The 17,510-nt window shown below is 39.0% G+C and overlaps 1 protein-coding gene across 3 annotated transcripts; it reads left to right on the top strand.

Annotated features, from left to right (window-relative positions):
* The first annotated feature begins 128 nt into the window (after positions 1 to 128).
* GLT8D2 (glycosyltransferase 8 domain containing 2) lies at positions 129 to 17,441 on the top strand. Of its 3 annotated transcripts, none has more exons than XM_052791020.1 (10): positions 129 to 880; positions 2,848 to 2,892; positions 4,313 to 4,408; positions 5,615 to 5,783; positions 7,421 to 7,538; positions 9,566 to 9,650; positions 13,228 to 13,340; positions 14,041 to 14,207; positions 15,865 to 15,977; positions 16,823 to 17,441. In XM_052791020.1, the coding sequence occupies exons 2-10, from the start codon at positions 2,874 to 2,876 to the stop codon at positions 16,993 to 16,995; spliced, it is 1,053 nt and encodes a 350-aa protein (XP_052646980.1). In that variant the 5' UTR covers positions 129 to 880; positions 2,848 to 2,873; the 3' UTR covers positions 16,996 to 17,441. The 3 variants fall into 3 exon arrangements, with proteins under 3 accessions (XP_052646980.1, XP_052646979.1, XP_052646981.1); XM_052791019.1 differs by lacking the exon at positions 129 to 880 and adding an exon at positions 1,085 to 1,658; XM_052791021.1 differs by lacking the exon at positions 129 to 880 and adding an exon at positions 1,889 to 1,980.
* Positions 17,442 to 17,510: the final 69 nt, after the last annotated feature.

Below are 17,510 nucleotides of genomic sequence, written 5' to 3'. Positions count from 1 at the left end.
GAGAGAACTTGGATAAAAGAAGTGGTGTAGAAATAAAACTGCAAAAGCAGTCCAGGAGAGCTTAGGAGGCAGAGCATCAACGTGTGCTGGTTACCTTGAACGTGTGCTGGTTACCTTGAACATGTGCTGGTTACCTTGATCTAAAGTCCCTTTGAATCTAAACCAAACCTGTAGATTCAGATTCTCTTAACTGCTTAAAGATTTGGAAATGAGATGATTCATGTCAAAATACATATTCAGAGTTGAATTCTGCAAGTTTCCCTTAGCTTCTGACTTCGGAAGAACTCTGCAAACAGACATTGGAAAAACTTTTGGCTTTCAGTTTGACTTTGGCATGTTGTCATTTGGCTCTTGCACACTAGTTATCTGTTCACATTTACCGTAAATAATGACTAGAAACCTAACCTGCAACTAGGCTGTTGAAGTAACTTCTGGAAGGGTTTGCCTCCTTCTCTTTCCCCCACCCCCTTAAGACTTTTTGTCTTATGGGATTTGTTTGCAATCTGCTAGCTGAAGCTCTGAGGCAAGTTTGCCAGATCTGGGGCTGCATCATCGTTCTGCACATCTGGAAGTGGTTTATGGGCTCTCATTCCTCCAGTGCGGCGTCTGGACTCTGTGCTATTCCTCAGCAGCAGAGAAAGAAAAGAAAAGAAAACCAGCACAACTCCAAAGTAAACTTTGAAGAGTTTGAAAAAGGAATTGAATCTTAAAACTGTTACTGTGCCCTGTAAGGCCCTTGTGCAGGGGACTTCAAAGGAGGATGATGGTCAAGGAAGCTTTGGCAAGAGTGCTTACAGCTGTGGGCTATCTATGATCTGAGTAAATAGCTCTACAGCTCTTCAGGAGAGAGGAGTCCCGAATACTGTGCTGCTTTGAAGAGGTAAAAAGACTAATTAAGCAGGAAATATCTGAGCAGTAATGTCACTGTTTCTGAGCTTTCCCTTCTGCAGCCCCTCATTTTGTTACAGCATTTGGCAACTGAGTTAGGGAGTGCCAGGTTCCAGGAACTAATGTCTACAGTCAGGAAAAATTGAGTAAATATTTGTAGGGGAACAAATATTCCTCTCTTTCCTTAAAAATCAGTGGGTAATCAACCTGAGTTTCTGAGGCTTAGGAATGCTGTAGTTTTAGAACTCAAACTTGTATGAGAGTCTGTCTGAGTTTGGATTTTAAAGTTTAATATGTGGTTCAGTTTACGCTGATTTAATAATTTCTGAAGATAACATGAAGCTGTGGCTATCCGACTTCATCTTGCAGTGATCATCGGTATTGTTGGTGACTATAATTACAAATGTTAATTAAAATATAGTAGTCAGCTCTATGGGAATCAGTGGAAGACTGTGATTTGCTGAAGTGGGGTTAGAAAGTTACTCCAAGAGTGTAGGGAGTTCTGTTTTCTCTCTGCTTACCTAAATGAGTAAACTTTTTAAATGGATAAGAAGACAATACTTGTGCATAATGCGTGAGAGAAGGGCTTTCTCAGCAGTGGCTTTTTTTTTGAACGATAAGCTTGATTTCCTCTCTGTGTAAATTAATGCCACATGAAGAGAGTGGGCTGCTGGAATGTAGATGAGTACTGCAGATGCAAAAGGACTTTCAGAAGTACTCCTCTCTTCACTTTGATTTAGCTGTCTGTTGGGACCTAAATACATGTGAATGTAAGTGGTTGTAAACAAAGCCACATCTTAGCTTTTAAAAATATTTTTATTGTCTTTTAACTTGTTAGTCGAAGCAGAGACTAATTTAGGATGCCGCCTGAACTTGAGCAGTAACCAATGAGAGGCGGTCAGTTTCGTGACTAAGGTTTCAAGAATTCTTGCTGTTCTGTCTGCTTTCTCAAGGAGTCAGAATAAACTTCATTTTTATGTGTGCATAGAAACCGTCATATATCCTTATCTATGCCGTAATGTGTCCATATCTGTATGTACGGAAACAGGGAAAATTTGTTTCTGTCCTACATACAGCTACCATAGCATAAAGGTTAGATCACATAGTTGTATTTTCCCCTCCCCACCCCCTCCCGCCCCAACTTCTGGTGCTGTTTTTTACTTTTGTTTTTTTTGGTTTGGGTTTGTGTTTTTTTTTCATAAACAGTAGTTTTGGGTCCAGAATTCAAGTGAATGCTTTACTTCCCATAATCTTGTGTTTTAGCCATTATGTTCTGTCCTCTCAGGCATAAAGTCATGGCCACTCTTGGTTTAGAAGTACAATTTTAGGGAAGGCTACCTCATTTTCTTCAGCATCATAAATAATGTGCTTAAATACAAGCCACATCATTGCACAGACTCCCTCCTTACTGTTGGTTGAAGGATACTGCTGTTAGAAAATATTTTTCACTATTGCTCTGAAATTTTCTGAGAGTCTGAAAGACACGGCTCCAGTGTAAGATTCCCATATGTTTGGGAACATACTCCAGCAAGACATGAATATTAGTGATTGTTATTATGTTTTAGGTGAAATCAGAGGTAAATGTAAATGTATTTACAAATTGCATCAGTGGGTGTTTTAATACTTCTTTGCACGTTACTTTAAAATATGTTAAAAAAATCTTAGTTACTGCTGATGTAGGTGATTGGATGGAATTTATTAAAATGCTGTTCTTTTCAACCTGTTAGTAGCTTAAATTAAAATATGCAATACTTATAGCTGAGAATATTAGTTATTTGTTCCAAAAAAGTTATTTACAAAGATAGAGTTCAGTTTTACTTTGACCAGGTCAACAGTAAAATTTGATGATGCAAAACCTTGTCCCTGAAATAACTAACTAGTATTCACTGCTGGTATTAATGATTTTTCTCTCTCTTTTTTCTTTTTTTTTTTTTTTTAATTATTTTTATTTTACCACAGATCACAGTTCTCATCCAACAGGACACATGGCTCTTTTAAAGAAAAGTAAGAAAGACTAAAAACATTTGAAATACATATTTTTAAAAGAGGATAGAAATGTCAAAGGCAAATTTATAGTTCTAGTTTTGCTAAATTATACTTAACTTTAGGTATACAAATAAGCCTTTTTCTGTTAACTAAGTTAGATAAGTACAGCCATAAATCCCCTTAATTTAAAATTACTCACTGCTTTACTTCATGAGACTAAGGGGTCTGGAATTTCCCACTAAGAGTGCAGGTAGCTGCTGGTTTTATGTGAGTTGTGCCTGGAGCATTGAGCCTGGCTTTTTTACAGAACTCTGCACGTTAATGCTGTTCATATCTGCAGTTGAGGTGTGGCCCCGAGAAATTTGGGGTTCTCATCAGCTGTCAGGGTCAGTGACTGAAAATGGACTGGTGTGTGCCTCCAGTTATGCATCCAAAATTTCTCTGAAGTCAATGGGCTGTTTCCTCAGCTGGTTTAAATTAGTGCAGGTTTGGTGATGTATGTTTATGAATTTCAGTTTATTCTCATGCCCAGTTCTGGCCAGTTGGCCCTTTTGATTGAAATAGTTAAAAATTTGTTCCCTTTGCTCCTTTATACGCCTTAAATATCTTTTATGGTGGTGCAAAAGTAACAAAGTAGTCCTATACAAAGAACTCCCATCATCAAAATCACTGTTGGTGATGGCAATGTATTACTTCCCTGTTGTACTCGGTGAACAGTCCTGGTACCTGCTTATGGTTGGTTTATGTTGAGTAACTTAAGCTTGTACAAGACAGTCTGGTAGGAACTACAAATCAGAGTATATAGTAAGGTCTTTGCTGTTGCATGCTTTCTTTTGATTTTACTGATTAAAGTAACCATGTCAAAATGTGTATGTATTTTCAAATATTTTGGAACATTTCTGGCTTCCGTAGCATGCTGGGTTTGTTTTTCTAGTATTTTTAGAGTTTTGCTCAAAACACCTGAAAGATCTGCACATTGAAATAGAAAAAAAGTTTCTCCTGTGTTTGGATTTTTATCAGGAAAACGTGAGAGAAGGAAAGGGCTAGGTAAAAATAATTGACTCATGAAGTCCTGTGATGATATACAGACAACAAACTAGCCAAGAAAAGGAAGTTCCAGGCTCCTGGTAAAATTCAGAAATAAGTGAATTTCCTAGTGTGGCTAATCCATATATGTTGGGAGCTTAATGATTTAGTGAGCGAATTATCCATGAAAATGAGATAGTTGGAACTTACTGTAAGGGGGGAGAGATACTATTATGTTTTTAACGTAAAATTTTTAGCTTGATCAAATAACAAGAGAAAGGAGAATTTGATAAACACAGCAAATACAGGTTATGATATGTACTGGCTGCAAATTGGATTTTTTTTTTTTAAAAAAGGTACTTGGGAATTAGCTATTACACTGATTGTTAACAAATTCTCCCTTTTGTTTCAGTTAACCAGATCTTACTGTTACTTCTTGTCTTAACTGTGTGCGCCATTCTGTATAACAGGGTTCATCAAGTGCCGTCTGCATTAAAGAATGAAACAGGTAAATGACTTGTACTTCTGTATCATTTACGTTCTTGTTTTATATTCCTTATCTCTTCATTTGAACAGTGCTTTTTGTCTTACTGAATCCTGTTTGGCCTGCAGTAGATGAGCTACACTGTTGCATAAGGTCTGGGATGTGGAATTTTTTGACTCTGAATTACTTGAATAAAATAGTAGGAGATCGATAATAATGACTAAGAATTGTCATTCTGATTGAAATTTTTATCCAGATGTCACTGATGTAGGTGGAAGCTGGGGTATATCCTTATTTGTGCTGAACAGTATTGGAGTTGTCAAGTGATAATAAACTGTGATCACAACTTGCCCCTTTGGGAATGTTCTTGGCCTACCTATTAATTTCAGACACATCATCAAATCTTGACATAATTCACAGCAGAAGGTTTTGCTGGAATTTTTATAGTGACAGAAACCTGCTAGGGTTGATATGGTTGGACTGGTATTAAATGTTTATACTACTAGCTTATTCAGTGTTCCCAAGGTAAGCAAACTCTGTCTTGGTATAAACCATTTTTTTCAGTATATTTTGGGGGGGGTTGTTATGAGTTTAATGGTTATGTTTTAACCAGTGTAAATATATCCATGTAAGTTCTGTAAGTTAATCAGTGCTAGGGATAAAAATCTTCCTTAGTAGTAATATGAACTGATTCAGCATTGTTTAGATTTTTTTCCTTTTATCATTAGCAGCTTCCTGCTGGTGCAAAATTTTGCACTCTTCCTTTCTAGCCTGTTTCCCAAAGAAGTGAAGCTCACGCAATTGCACCATCTCTTCCACTTACCTCCTTCCTTTGATAATTTTGGGACCTATTGTTCAATTTGTACTGAATATAACCGAGAAGTAGAAGTCTCAAAGGTATTCAAACTTCTTCAGGTTTCATGTGAATAAGCAGCTACATGGAGGACAGGCTGAATTGTGCCCCTGCTGAGTAGAAGATGCCAAGAACTCTGTTATATATTCTGTTCGGAGGCATCCAACAGTCCAGTCAACCTCCATGTAGGTGTGGATTAGTGACAGCTCATGCTGTATGCCTTGCCAACTGCGGATGTGTATAGGATGTGGTAAGGAAATGGTGTGATTGTGGTACGATTCTGCTGCTTATGGAACTACACTGTCATTCCTGTGACCCAGCTCTGATACAAAAAGATTCTTAATTTTCTGTTATAATGCATAGTTTTGTTTCTATAGTTGATTTGGAGAGTCCTGAGGAAATGGAGGAAGAAATCCCAGTTGTAATCTGCGCTGCTGCGGGCAGAATGGGTGCAGCTATAGCAGCAATCAGTAGCATCTACAGCAACACAGAGGCTAATGTCTTGTTCTACATAGTTGGGCTGAAGACTACCATCCCGCATATTCGGTATATACCAGTCTTGTTTTGTTTCATGCTGTAGTTAGGACCAGGTTGTTTTACTCCTTAGCACGCGCATAGACTTTGGAGGACTTTTCAGGGAAATGTTTCTCCCTTTTATTTAAGAAGTGCTATTGGTAGCAATCCCCAGGATTCTCTACATGTAGGAAAAAGGACCATTTTTGCCCTACACAAGCACTGACTGGTGTAAAGGGGTGTGAAATAGCCAAACCGTGCCCATACTTGTGCCTGTCTGCCTTTTGTAGATCTGCTGCAGAAGAGTCTGTAGTAAGGTGAGTGTATATACATGCTTACTTGTCACAATCCCATTTTGTGGCACTGCACTTACCTCTCATCTGGCGCTGTGTCTTGAGCTTCAGAGTAGAAATACTTGCTGTTTAAAGCTCGTTTCAGCTAAGAGGTTGTATTAAAGCTTATAGATAGAGGCCCAGAAAAGCTTGTAATGAAAGCATGTTTGCGTGTTAGAATTTACAAACATTGTCTAAAAGAGGAGGAAGATGTGAATCCAAGTTAAAGCAGATTTCTTAGCAGTTCTCACCTCTGGCTACTGCACTTCTGTAGCTTGTGTACCCACAATTTGTGTCAAAGTGAAAAGATGTAATGAGTGGGGTTCCACAGGGAGTTTTTCCCATCCAGTTCATCAGTAACCTAGATAATAGAGTGGAGAATGTTCTTTATGAATCTGCAGTTGGCATGGAGCTGGAAGAGAGGCAGCAGATACATTGAGGACAAGAGCTGAAAACAAACTAATCATGATGAATTGGAAAAAATGAATTGTAAAATGTGATCAAATTCAATAGAGGTAATGACAAGGTAATATAGGTGGGAATAGCTGATTGTATTGGCTTGGGGTGAAGCAGGAGTTTGGTAGCACTCATCTGGAAAACTACAGAATTATGACTGATAACTGACCACACTGATTCAAAAAAAAAAAAAAAAGGCCTCCATCATAGTGGATATACCTGTTGACACATGTGACCACAGGAGATGTGAGGAAACTTTTTCTGATCTTGCAGACATTATTAACGCATCAGAAAAAGTGTGGTGTTAAGTTTTAGGTGCCTTCAGGAAGGATTTAGAAGAGAGTTCAGAGGAGAAAAGAAGCAATAGTGTCAGGAAATCTGACAAAATAATGAAAAAAAAATTAGTCTAAAGAAAATATGGTTAGGAGGTGATGTGGCAGTCATCTTGAAGGACGTAAAACTGTAAAAGGGAGAAAACTAACCTCTGCTTTAAAAGCACAGTAGATAGGATAAGAAAAAATGGTCTTTAACTATAGCAAGAAAGCCTAGAAAAATAGCATTTAATGCTAGTGATGGTGAAAGACCGTTTGTGTAGGCAACCTGTGGAGTCTCTGTTTTTGGCAGTGGTGTGGGTTGTTTGCTTTGTTGGGGTTTTTGGGTGTTGTTTTTTGTTTGGGTTTTTGGTTTTGGTTTTTTTTTTTTAAGAACAGGTTAAACAAATGTCCGTGTGCAATAGCGGTAGACATGAGTGATTATGTCGTGGGATAGAATAGATTGAGTGAGCTTTCAAGGTCTCTTATTCTCCTATGAGTCTGTGAATTTAATAGTGAAAGTACTTGCCACACACTCAATATTTCATTTATCACTTCTTTTTTATCACAGAAAATGGATTGAAAATTCTAAACTGAAAGAAATAAAATTTAAGATTGTGGAATTCAATCCTATGGTACTAAAAGGAAAAATCAGACAAGATGCATCACGTCCTGAGCTACTGCAGCCTGTGAGTAAATGAACACCGCATAGCAGATTTTCAGGGTTTCCAGCACTTATTACAGGCTTTAAAATGTCCTAGATCTCTGTTCCATTACATGGCGGGGGGTGTAAGGCAGAGAAGCCACATCAGGTTGAAACGCTACACCCTCACTCAAGAAGGAAAAGTGTACTATAACAAGCTCCTTGCATCTTGTCTGTCTTGCTGGGACCTCGGTATTTGGTGGCAAGAACTTGGCAATTTGAATGTATTGTATCTTTAAGAATATATTCACAGTTTATTAGAGGGAAGATCTAATAGTGTTCTTTGTGCCTCCATGATGCTGAGTTGGCTGCATTCTGCTTATGTCCAGGGTTAATTCAGAGGTTAATGACTAATCTAAATATTACTGGCTGTCAGAAAAGGCAAATCAGATGTTAGAAATTACTAGGAAAGGAGTAAAGATCAAAGTAGAGATCATCATTATGCCACAATACAAATGCATAGTTTTCTGTCATTTTAAATATTATGTGCAATCTTTGTCCCCTTATCTGAAAAAGATGTAGCACCACTGGAAAATGTTCAAGTCTGTTCAGAATGATTATTCTTGCTGCCCTTCTCTGAGCCTTTGACATTTCTAATATATGGAAGAGATTTCATGCAAGGAATCAGTGGGTTAAAACTGTTCAGCCTGGAAATGTGACTTCTAGCATGAGAATAGTAGAGATCTACAGAACCGAGTGGTGTGGAGGACTGAATGGGGGGTGATTGCTCATTATCTCTTCCAGTGCAAGAATGAATGGCCATTAGATTAAATCAGTAGAAGTCACTGAACAAACAAGAAATACTGTGCATTTTTCATGCAGTGAATACTAAATCTCTAGAGTTCCTTGCTGAAAGGTCTTATGAATGTAAAAATTTACAGGGATTCAGGGACAACTGACGTTTATATTTAGACAGATCACATCTGGTTCAGGAAATGCCTTGAGCTGAAAATAGCTGAAAGCTAGAATACTTGGAGCAACTGTTCTGTATGCGTGCTCTATTCTTATCTTTCACTGTCTGCTTAGGACCACTCTGAAGGCAAGTGCTGGGTAAAATGGTCTGAACCAGTATGGTTGTTCTTATGTTCTCAGTCCCCTTTCCCTCTGCTGTGTTCTTTGTTGCTATTGTAGAAGTTGTCATCCCATGTCTGTGCCACTAGTCAAATCATTCCTATAGTGGAATGATGGCACTATTAAATTTGAAGTGTTTTGTATGATGTGTGCTGTAAAAATGCATTAGGAAGAGCATTGCCAGCAGGTCCAGGAAGGTGATCCTTCCTCTTTTCTCAGCACTGGTGAGGCTGCATCTGGAGTACTGTGTCCAGTTCTGAGCTCCCCAGTACATGAAGATACGGACTTACCGGGGCAAGTCCAACACAGGGCTGCAAAGATGATTAAGGGACTGGAGTGTCTTTTGTATGAGCAGAGGCTGAGAGAGCTGAGGCTGTTCAGCCTGGAGAAGAGAAGGCTCAAGAGGATCTTACCAATGTGTATAAATACCCAAGCAGAGGGACAAGAGGCAATGGGCACAAATTAAAATACATGAAATTTCCTCTGCGCATGAGAAATTTTTTTTTTTTATGGTGAGTGTGGTCAGACACTGGAGCAGGTTGCCCAGAGAGGCTGTTGAGTCTCCATCTGTGCAGATACTCAAAACCCAACTGGGCCTGGTCCCCGACAGCCTGCTCCTGTGGACCCTGCTTGAGAAGAGGGGTTGGACAAAATGATCTCAAAAGGCCCTTTCTAACCTCAATGATTATGTGATTATGTGAAGAAGCAACTGTTTTGGGCTGCTTGGTTACGGCCATAGTAAATAAAATAGGGATAAAAAAATAATGTATTCACGATATTAGTAAAGATACTAATAAAGCTGGGGGAGAGGAAGCAAGTGATTGCTGGCTAGTGCTCAATGAACAGAGAAATTAAAACTGATTGTTAATAGAGACAGAAGCATGAGACTGCTACATTAAACAGCTTTACCATTTAGTCTTTACCTTTTTTTCTGTTTAATAGCTGAACTTCGTTCGATTTTATCTTCCTTTGCTTATCCAGAAACATGAGAAAGTAATATATTTGGATGATGATATCATTGTTCAAGGTAAGCTGTCATCCAAAAAGCAATTTCCAGCAGAATTAAAATCAGAGTTATTGCAGCTTTTACAGTTGTTTGGAAATAAGAGATATAATGGAAACTGAGGCAGCTGCTAGGAGTGTTGCACTCAGGAAAACTGCAAATAATCTGTTTGTTTATTTAAAGGGAAGTCTGAAGAAGAATTTCCATATATCTTTGGAATAGTTGATTTTGATCAAAATTTATGTATGGGTTTCATTTTAATTGAATTTGGTCAATTGCTGAAAGATATGATGGATTTCACTTAGATGCTGCAATATTTGTTGTTAAGTATGTGACATGCATTTCCTGCTAGTATTTGAATTCTCACAGATGCTACCAGTTCATTATCCAGAATTGCTGTTCTTGAGAGCAAGAGGAATTTACTCAGATAAGACCGTTAAAATTCCAAAGATTCAAAATATGATTTTGAGCATCTTCAGCTCAGAATCCATAGGAATTTGCAGAATCATGATCAAGGATTTCAGAGTTTCTAGACAAATGGGAGCAGTTAGAAGGCATTCAAATCCTGAAAAATCTTTTTTTGTTTATACAAATAAATCGTAATTAGAGGAACATTTTTTTAAATGATTAATTTATGATTTTTTTCTCTTCTGTTTCCCAGTATATTTTTTTTTTCTCTGTAGAGTTGTTGTCCTCCCTTGTTTTATTGTATTGTTTACTTGTTATTTTATAACATTTTTTTTTAATCAGAGTGTAGTGGTTTAACCCTGGTGGGCAGCTAAGTGCCACACAGCTACTCGCTCACTTCCCCCCCATCCCCACCCCCAGTGGGATGGGGGAAGAGGAAAGGAAGAATAAAAGCAAGAAAACTTCAGGGTCAAGATAAAACAAACAAACAAATAATTGTTTAATAAGTGGAAGAAGAGAGAAGAAAACAGAACAAGTGATGTAAAGGCAGTCACTCGCCAACACTGGTGGGTAGACCAATGCCCCACCAGTTCCCGAGCAAAAGCTGGCTAACCCCCCCAAGACCCCCTCTTTCCCCTTTTTTTGCTGAGCATGACATTATATGGCATGGAATATCTCTTCAGTCAGTTCAGGTTATCTGGCCGGTTGTATTCCCTCCCAGCTTATTGCGCACCCCCAATCTATTCACTGTGGGTGCAGAGTGAGGAACAGAGAGGGCCTTGATGCTGTGCAAACACGGTTCAGCAAAAGCTAGAACATTAGTGCTATCAGTACCGTTTTGGTCAAAAATCTAAACCCCAGCACCATACAAGCTGCTATGAAGAAAATTAACTCTATCCTAGCCAGGCCCAGAACACAGGGACAACAAAACCATTTTACCTATCCTTGTTAAACGTTAAAGGGATGTTCTGATGAAAATTTCGTTTGGAAGGGACTGAGAATAACGAGTATAACTATAATAAACTTTTTGGCCTAAATTAATCTTTGCTGTAAGAACATTAAGATCAGTGACTTTACACGTGACAAAAGTATAATTTAATTCTCCACTGCTTCTCTGAACCTTTTTATGGTTTTGTCTCTTTAGTGGCAGATTTCAGAACATCTGCACTTAAAGGGGCCGCTATTAGTTGCTTTATAAAATATGATTAATCTGCTCTGCCTGTCTCATTTTAATTTGCAATGGACTTCATATCACAGTTCTTCAACATACGTGTTTCCAGCGGTTACCTCTGCTTTTTGTTTTGTTGTTCTGTCTGTCATCAATGGGCAACAGCAATATTTAACTCTTTGAAAGGTTCTTAAAGTCTTCATTTACAATCTAGTTTCATGAGCACTTTAAGCTGAGCCCACCACTTCTCTGCATCCCTCCTTGTACCTGCGCAGGCATTCACCAGAAGCGTGATTACTTTCAGCCTGAAGTAGTTCCCTGGCAGGAGTCAAGGCGGTGTGTCTAGGAGAAGAGGGGAGGTAGGACTTTCTTTTTCATTAGGCTGTCAGCTTATGTCAGCTGGTAGTGTTCCTGGAGCCACAGGATAAAGGTGCCGTTTCACATTACAGCTTATGGTAGGCTGCTGCTGACAAAAGTGGCCTCTCCTGTCCCCAGGCAGCTCCTGTTACTTCTGTCATATCTACAGTTGTGCAGCTGCAGATTAAGCTGATTCAGCTGGTTGACCTGGCAGAAGACTAGCAGTACAAAAAACCCCCCCAAAACCTAAACCCCAACCTTTTTTTTTTTTAAATTTTTTTTTCCCCCTTTGCTTCAGCCAGCCTATTTTGCTCACCCTTGGGCCACACAATCACAGGGCCCAGAAAAGGGGAATAGAGATGGACTTGTGGGAGTGAGGCAGAGGGAAGGCAGGAAGGAGGGAGACTGTTCTGGCAGCCGGTCCCTGTGTCTTAGCTATAATGTGAGTCTGTGCTCTCTGTCAGATGTCTCTGCAATGGGAGTGAATGAGACTTCTGACAGGATAAGGAGTGAATGGGGTTTTCGGGCTTTAACTTTGGGATCATTTATTTGTTGGTCATTGCTTTCTGCAAAGCAATAAAAATGAAACATACTGAACTTGGGGTGTCAGCCCAGAATTGTTTGGTTTGATTTTTTAATTTCTTTTTCTGCTTTTTCTCTTGAAAAGCAGAAGCTATTTAGAATCAGGGGAAAATACTTAGCAAGGCATGTTGATCTTCAACAATTAAGTATCCCATTAATTCAAATTCTATTTCTTGGTGGGACATGAGTTGTAAACCAAGTTTTCCAACCAGCTGATGAGTTCAGACAAATAAATAATCTCTGCTTATTTCAGAAATAGTAGTTCCAACTACTGTGTTTGCAGTGAAGGGAATGTTTTTGGTTACTAGTCTTTTTAATGAGCTCACCTCGGGCTACTGGGCCATATGTGGCCTTCCAAGATAATTCATCTTACCTGTGACTGACGCATGCCCAGCAGCAAAGCTGGTAGCTGTAGGAGGTTTGGATGCAGACTCGCTCAGTTGCTGTGGCAGCGCTGTGCTTCCCACCTGCCCTGAAACTGTTCTGGCACATTGTGGGTACCTGCTAGTTGGGTGATGAGTGACATGCCATGCATTACGTTATTTCCCTCCACCAGGAAGGAGTTGTGTGGTCTGTGAAGCCAGCAGGGATGGTCAAGTATGACAGGCACATTTCAACTGGCCAGTGCTGGGAATCCAAGTACCTTACTAGGAGGTATAAACACAGTAACACCAGGAAAAACCTGATCTGTGCAAGAGATTGAAGTGGCACTTCTGTGGGACTTGAAGAGGCTCAGAAAAATTGCCTTCCCTCCCTCTCCAAAGGCAAGCTCTGTGAATGCAGAACTTTGTAACCAGGCTTCTTAACAGTGTAGTCAGCTTCTGCTGTAGCTGATTTTGGATGTTCAGACCAAAATATGTATGTATTGAATACTGATGATAATATCTAAAGATGGACCTTAGACATCCAGGTACAGGACTCAAATTTGAAAATTGTCCCATATTACAAAATTCAGCCTTCATCAATATCTGGGCTATCCCCTAAAATTGGTATGTTCATAAACAACATATATGAGAACAGCAGTTATCCTGTCAACTCTGTAACAGTGAAGTACGTTTCTTATGCTTTTGACCTTTCTGTAATCAGGTGACATCCAGGAACTCTACGACACTAAGTTAGCTCCTGGACATGCTGCAGCTTTTTCAGATGATTGCGATCTGCCTTCTACACATGAAATGGTTAGAAGCGTAGGGATGCAGGTAAGATGCCAATTTAGAATTCTAATAACGAATGTATTTACCCACAAATGTAAGATGATTTTATACGTTTTCCCCAAAGTGAAAGTTTTTTGGTTTTTTCTTTCTTGATCGCTTTGTAATAGTTTTGCAGGTAATTAAGAATTACTTTTTGTGGTAACTCTGTGATGCCATGCAGAGTTGTTTTCTGTAGTGATTTAAATCTGTATTGTTCTTTGGAGTTTACTGAATTATGTTTGGTATTTTGCTATCAGTAGATCATGAGCACTTATGGAACACCTAATGAAGACAGAATATATGAAATTTGTAGTAGTCAAATAGGGAATGAAAGATAGGAAAACAAGTTCAAAGTCTAATTCCTGAGCTGAGTTCCCCAGAAGTGTCAGTGAGTCCCTCTGGCATTACAGCTGTACAAAACGTGATGCTACATCATTTAGAGTAAGCTACAGAAAGACAAACACATGGCGAGGGAAGAGCCTTATCAAACTCCCATGGAACAATACTGTGGAAAAAGTAACTGAGTAGCTGGAAGTATCCTGCCTTTCAGCCTTGTGTCATGTGGAAATCAAGACAGGTAACCATCATCTAGAAACTCAGCTTTGGGAGCACGTATTTAGTCTCCATGTGAGTGGTAGAGAGATGCATTTACACTTATCTTTATAGCGATTCATAGGGGATAAACATACTTTTTTTTATTTCTTAGAACACGTACATGGGATTCCTGGACTACAGAAAGCAAGCGATTAGAGATCTTGGCATCAGCCCCAGCACCTGCTCCTTTAATCCTGGAGTAATTGTTGCTAACATGACTGAATGGAAACATCAACGGATTACAAAGCAGTTGGAAAAGTGGATGCAAAGAAATGTAGAGTATGTGCAGAAATCTAGCTTGGCACTTTACTTTTAATACTCAGTTTACAGTTTTCTGTTTAAAAGCTCTTAGAAGTTCTTTAACTCTAGACAGTCTGTCTTTGGGATCTCATCAAGCGAAGTAACTCATGTTCCAGAACTTCTGTCTGCTTAAATCTGACCAATTGTGTACCAGGAAATGGCCATCTGGAATTTTAGTCTGGTGTTTAATCACAAACCACACTTAATCCTGAGGGACACTGAGAACATGTGGCTCTTTTGGGTGAGCGACCTCACTTGGGATCAAGCCACTTAGGATCTTCCCTTTCTGAGGCTGGCTTAAAGGAGGAGGAATGTTTCTTTGTTTGTGTGGGGTCTCTCCAGTTGTAATGTCAGCCGAACTGTAATTGGACACCATATTTCTTAAATACCAACAGAAAACACTTCTTTTTCTATAGATGAACCAAATTTGACATGAAAGATACCTTTTTGGCATTGACCACAAGTCATGACAGCATGAAACAATCACTGTTCCTTTTTTATGTTAGTTGACTGTTAACCTGCATTTGCAAACTTGACATTTATCTTCTTTCTCTGCAAAGGGTTAAATTTAAATTTAGTAAGGCTAAACTGAAACTGAATAGCTTGTGCTATTGGACTATGTCCATTACTTGTTAGTTTCAGAGGTGAACAGAGGAGATAGATACACAAATGATAAGCATGTGAAGGAATGAAAAGCCAAGTGTCTTTCTCTTACTCTGCTTACGTAACATATCCTGACAAGCTATTGCTGTGCTTTTTACAAGTTTGAAAAAACTCCATGAATATTACTGCAGATTTTATCTATATGAAGTTGATTTTATACCTTGATAACACATTCATGTTCCTTTTAGCTGGATTTTGAAATGACAGTGAAATAAATTGCTTAGCAGTTGAAACCCGGTTTTGAGGGGAGGTTATGATTTTTTTGTTCTGTGGCCTCTAAGCATCTCCTGGCGCTTCCCACGTTTCCTCCTTGTTGGGCTGGTGGGTGGCACAGTGTCCCATAGCTGGGGTGGCTTTGCCCATGTGCCGACTGACTGGCCAGGCCTCAAGCATGCTGCGGCCAGACATCTGGCTGCGACCTCCTAATGCCTCTCCTTACAGCGATTTGGCTTGATCCAGCCCTGGATTTATCACAAAATTCTTAGGAAATCGGTATCCTTTAGATGTTAGTTTATACCAACTAGACTTTGGCAAAACTGATTTGAAGTTAATTTATGGGTCTAAAAGCTGGGGGAGGGGAGAATGGGGAATTAAGAGGAAATGAAACACACAGAAACATGTACATTTTCTTAAGAAACCAGGCTAAAATGTTTGGTTTCTTTATGTTAACAGCTTTTCTTCTACTGTAAACTTTGTCAGCCTTGTAGACTATAGGTGGTGTGTAGAAGTAATTGGCATCATGTTGGGTCTGACTCCCATTTTCCTTGGTAGCAATGATTTACTCAACAGGGACTGGAGTTGCAAATATAAGCAATTAACAGCATTAGGAGGGAGTATGATGAAAACTGGTCTATTCAACATGATTTTGAATTTTGCCAGAATACTTAACTTTTTAATCTTCTGTCTTTTGTACTAGATTCTTTGCTTGAGATTTTGAACATTTTCTTTTTTTTAATTTTTTTTCCTTTTGCAGGGAAAACCTCTACAGCAGCACCCTTGGGGGAGGCGTGGCAACCTCTCCAATGCTGATTGTATTTCATAGAAAGTATTCCACTATTAATCCTATGTGGCACATAAGGCATCTTGGTAAGTTCAACTTCCCACTGTTTGCAGCTGGAACTAAATAAAGTGAACAGTTTGTAAGATTCTAGTATAGGACCTTAGGTTACTTTACCTCAATGCATTACTTTATACCTCAGATCCACAGTATGTAATCCCTGCCTCCCCGAACATGCCTTAGTCCTGCTGTCTTCAGGGTAGGGCAGAATGTGGGGGTTCCCCACGGGTGTCACTGCGCAAATCTCTTAACAGGTCAAGCAAACAAAATAGTTGCATCCCCTGCAAAAAACCCAAACCCTAATAGTCATTAAATTGGATAAAAGAAGGAAAAAAACCCAAATACCAAGGACAAAGTTACATGTTTGAAGACCAGTTAACCTATATTGTCATAAACTATGGAAAGAATATATGGAAGATCTGAATATAGCTAGAGACTGAAAAAAATCAGACACTCTTTTAGTAGGCACAGTGGAAGAAGATGGGATGCCTGGGCATGTTTGTCTGTTCCACATTCTGTAGGATGTAGTTACCTTTCACCTGGGAATTATCCTGGGAAAAAGATATAATGGCTTAGCTGGTATAGTAAAATGAATAGTAAAATGATTTTTTTTTTTTTTTTTTTTAAACCCCAGCTATGCCAAGAATTTAAAAGTGTTGAGAGAGGAAAATTACTGAGATTTTTTGCTGATGCAGCATTAGAGGCATGAAGCTGAAAAAAGCTACTCTTATCATACAACTAGTTGTCGATTAATAGGTGAAACCATACTAATCAGACTTCTTAAAATAACTGACTTTACCTCACTCTATAGGGTCTTCCATTATTAAAACCAGGATTTTTTAAATTTTTTTTTTTTTTAAATCTACCCATACAGGTTGGAGTCCTGATACCCATTACTCAGAGCATTTTCTTCAGGAAGCTAAATTACTTCATTGGAATGGGAGATACAAACCTTGGGACTATCCCAGTGTTCACACTGATCTCTGGGAACACTGGTTTATTCCTGACCCTTCAGGGAAGTTCAAATTAACTCGTCCCGATAGCTGATACTGAAACCACTTAAATGCATCCATACACTATGTTTTGCAGTATGTAATAGTTTGAGATGCAACATGTTGTATAATTAACTGATTTTAGAAAACTAAGTATTTGTTAAATGTATGAATAAATGACCATCAGTTTTGTGTGCCTATGGCTGCAGAGGGAGGCTGGAGTGACAGTTACACAGTGCAGAGTATCTTGACTTTTATGTAAGGTGAGGAAACAAGTTTGCTTGAGAATGAAGTATTTTCATTAAACGTTTACAGAGGTGAAATTCAGTGCCAGGCAGTGTGTTTTAATGTAAGGTCTTTATAAATAAGACTCCAGTGTCTGCTGGTAGAAAAACCTACACAGGAAATACTTGCAGTATTACACACATGGTGTCTTTAGTTGTCTAGCCCACACTAAACAGCCCAAAATGAAAACTTACGCAGCATTTTAACGAGTAGAGTTCTGCTGCATGGTGACTCTGTTTTAAAGTGTTTCTGTGTGTTACATTTCCTGTTGTGTGTTTAGACCCC

Source organism: Harpia harpyja, chromosome 6 (assembly GCF_026419915.1).
Source record: "Harpia harpyja isolate bHarHar1 chromosome 6, bHarHar1 primary haplotype, whole genome shotgun sequence".
Taxonomy (NCBI): domain Eukaryota; kingdom Metazoa; phylum Chordata; class Aves; order Accipitriformes; family Accipitridae; genus Harpia; species Harpia harpyja.
The sequence above is the reverse complement of the archived record's forward strand: the minus strand, read 5'-3'. Positions and strand labels throughout refer to the sequence as shown.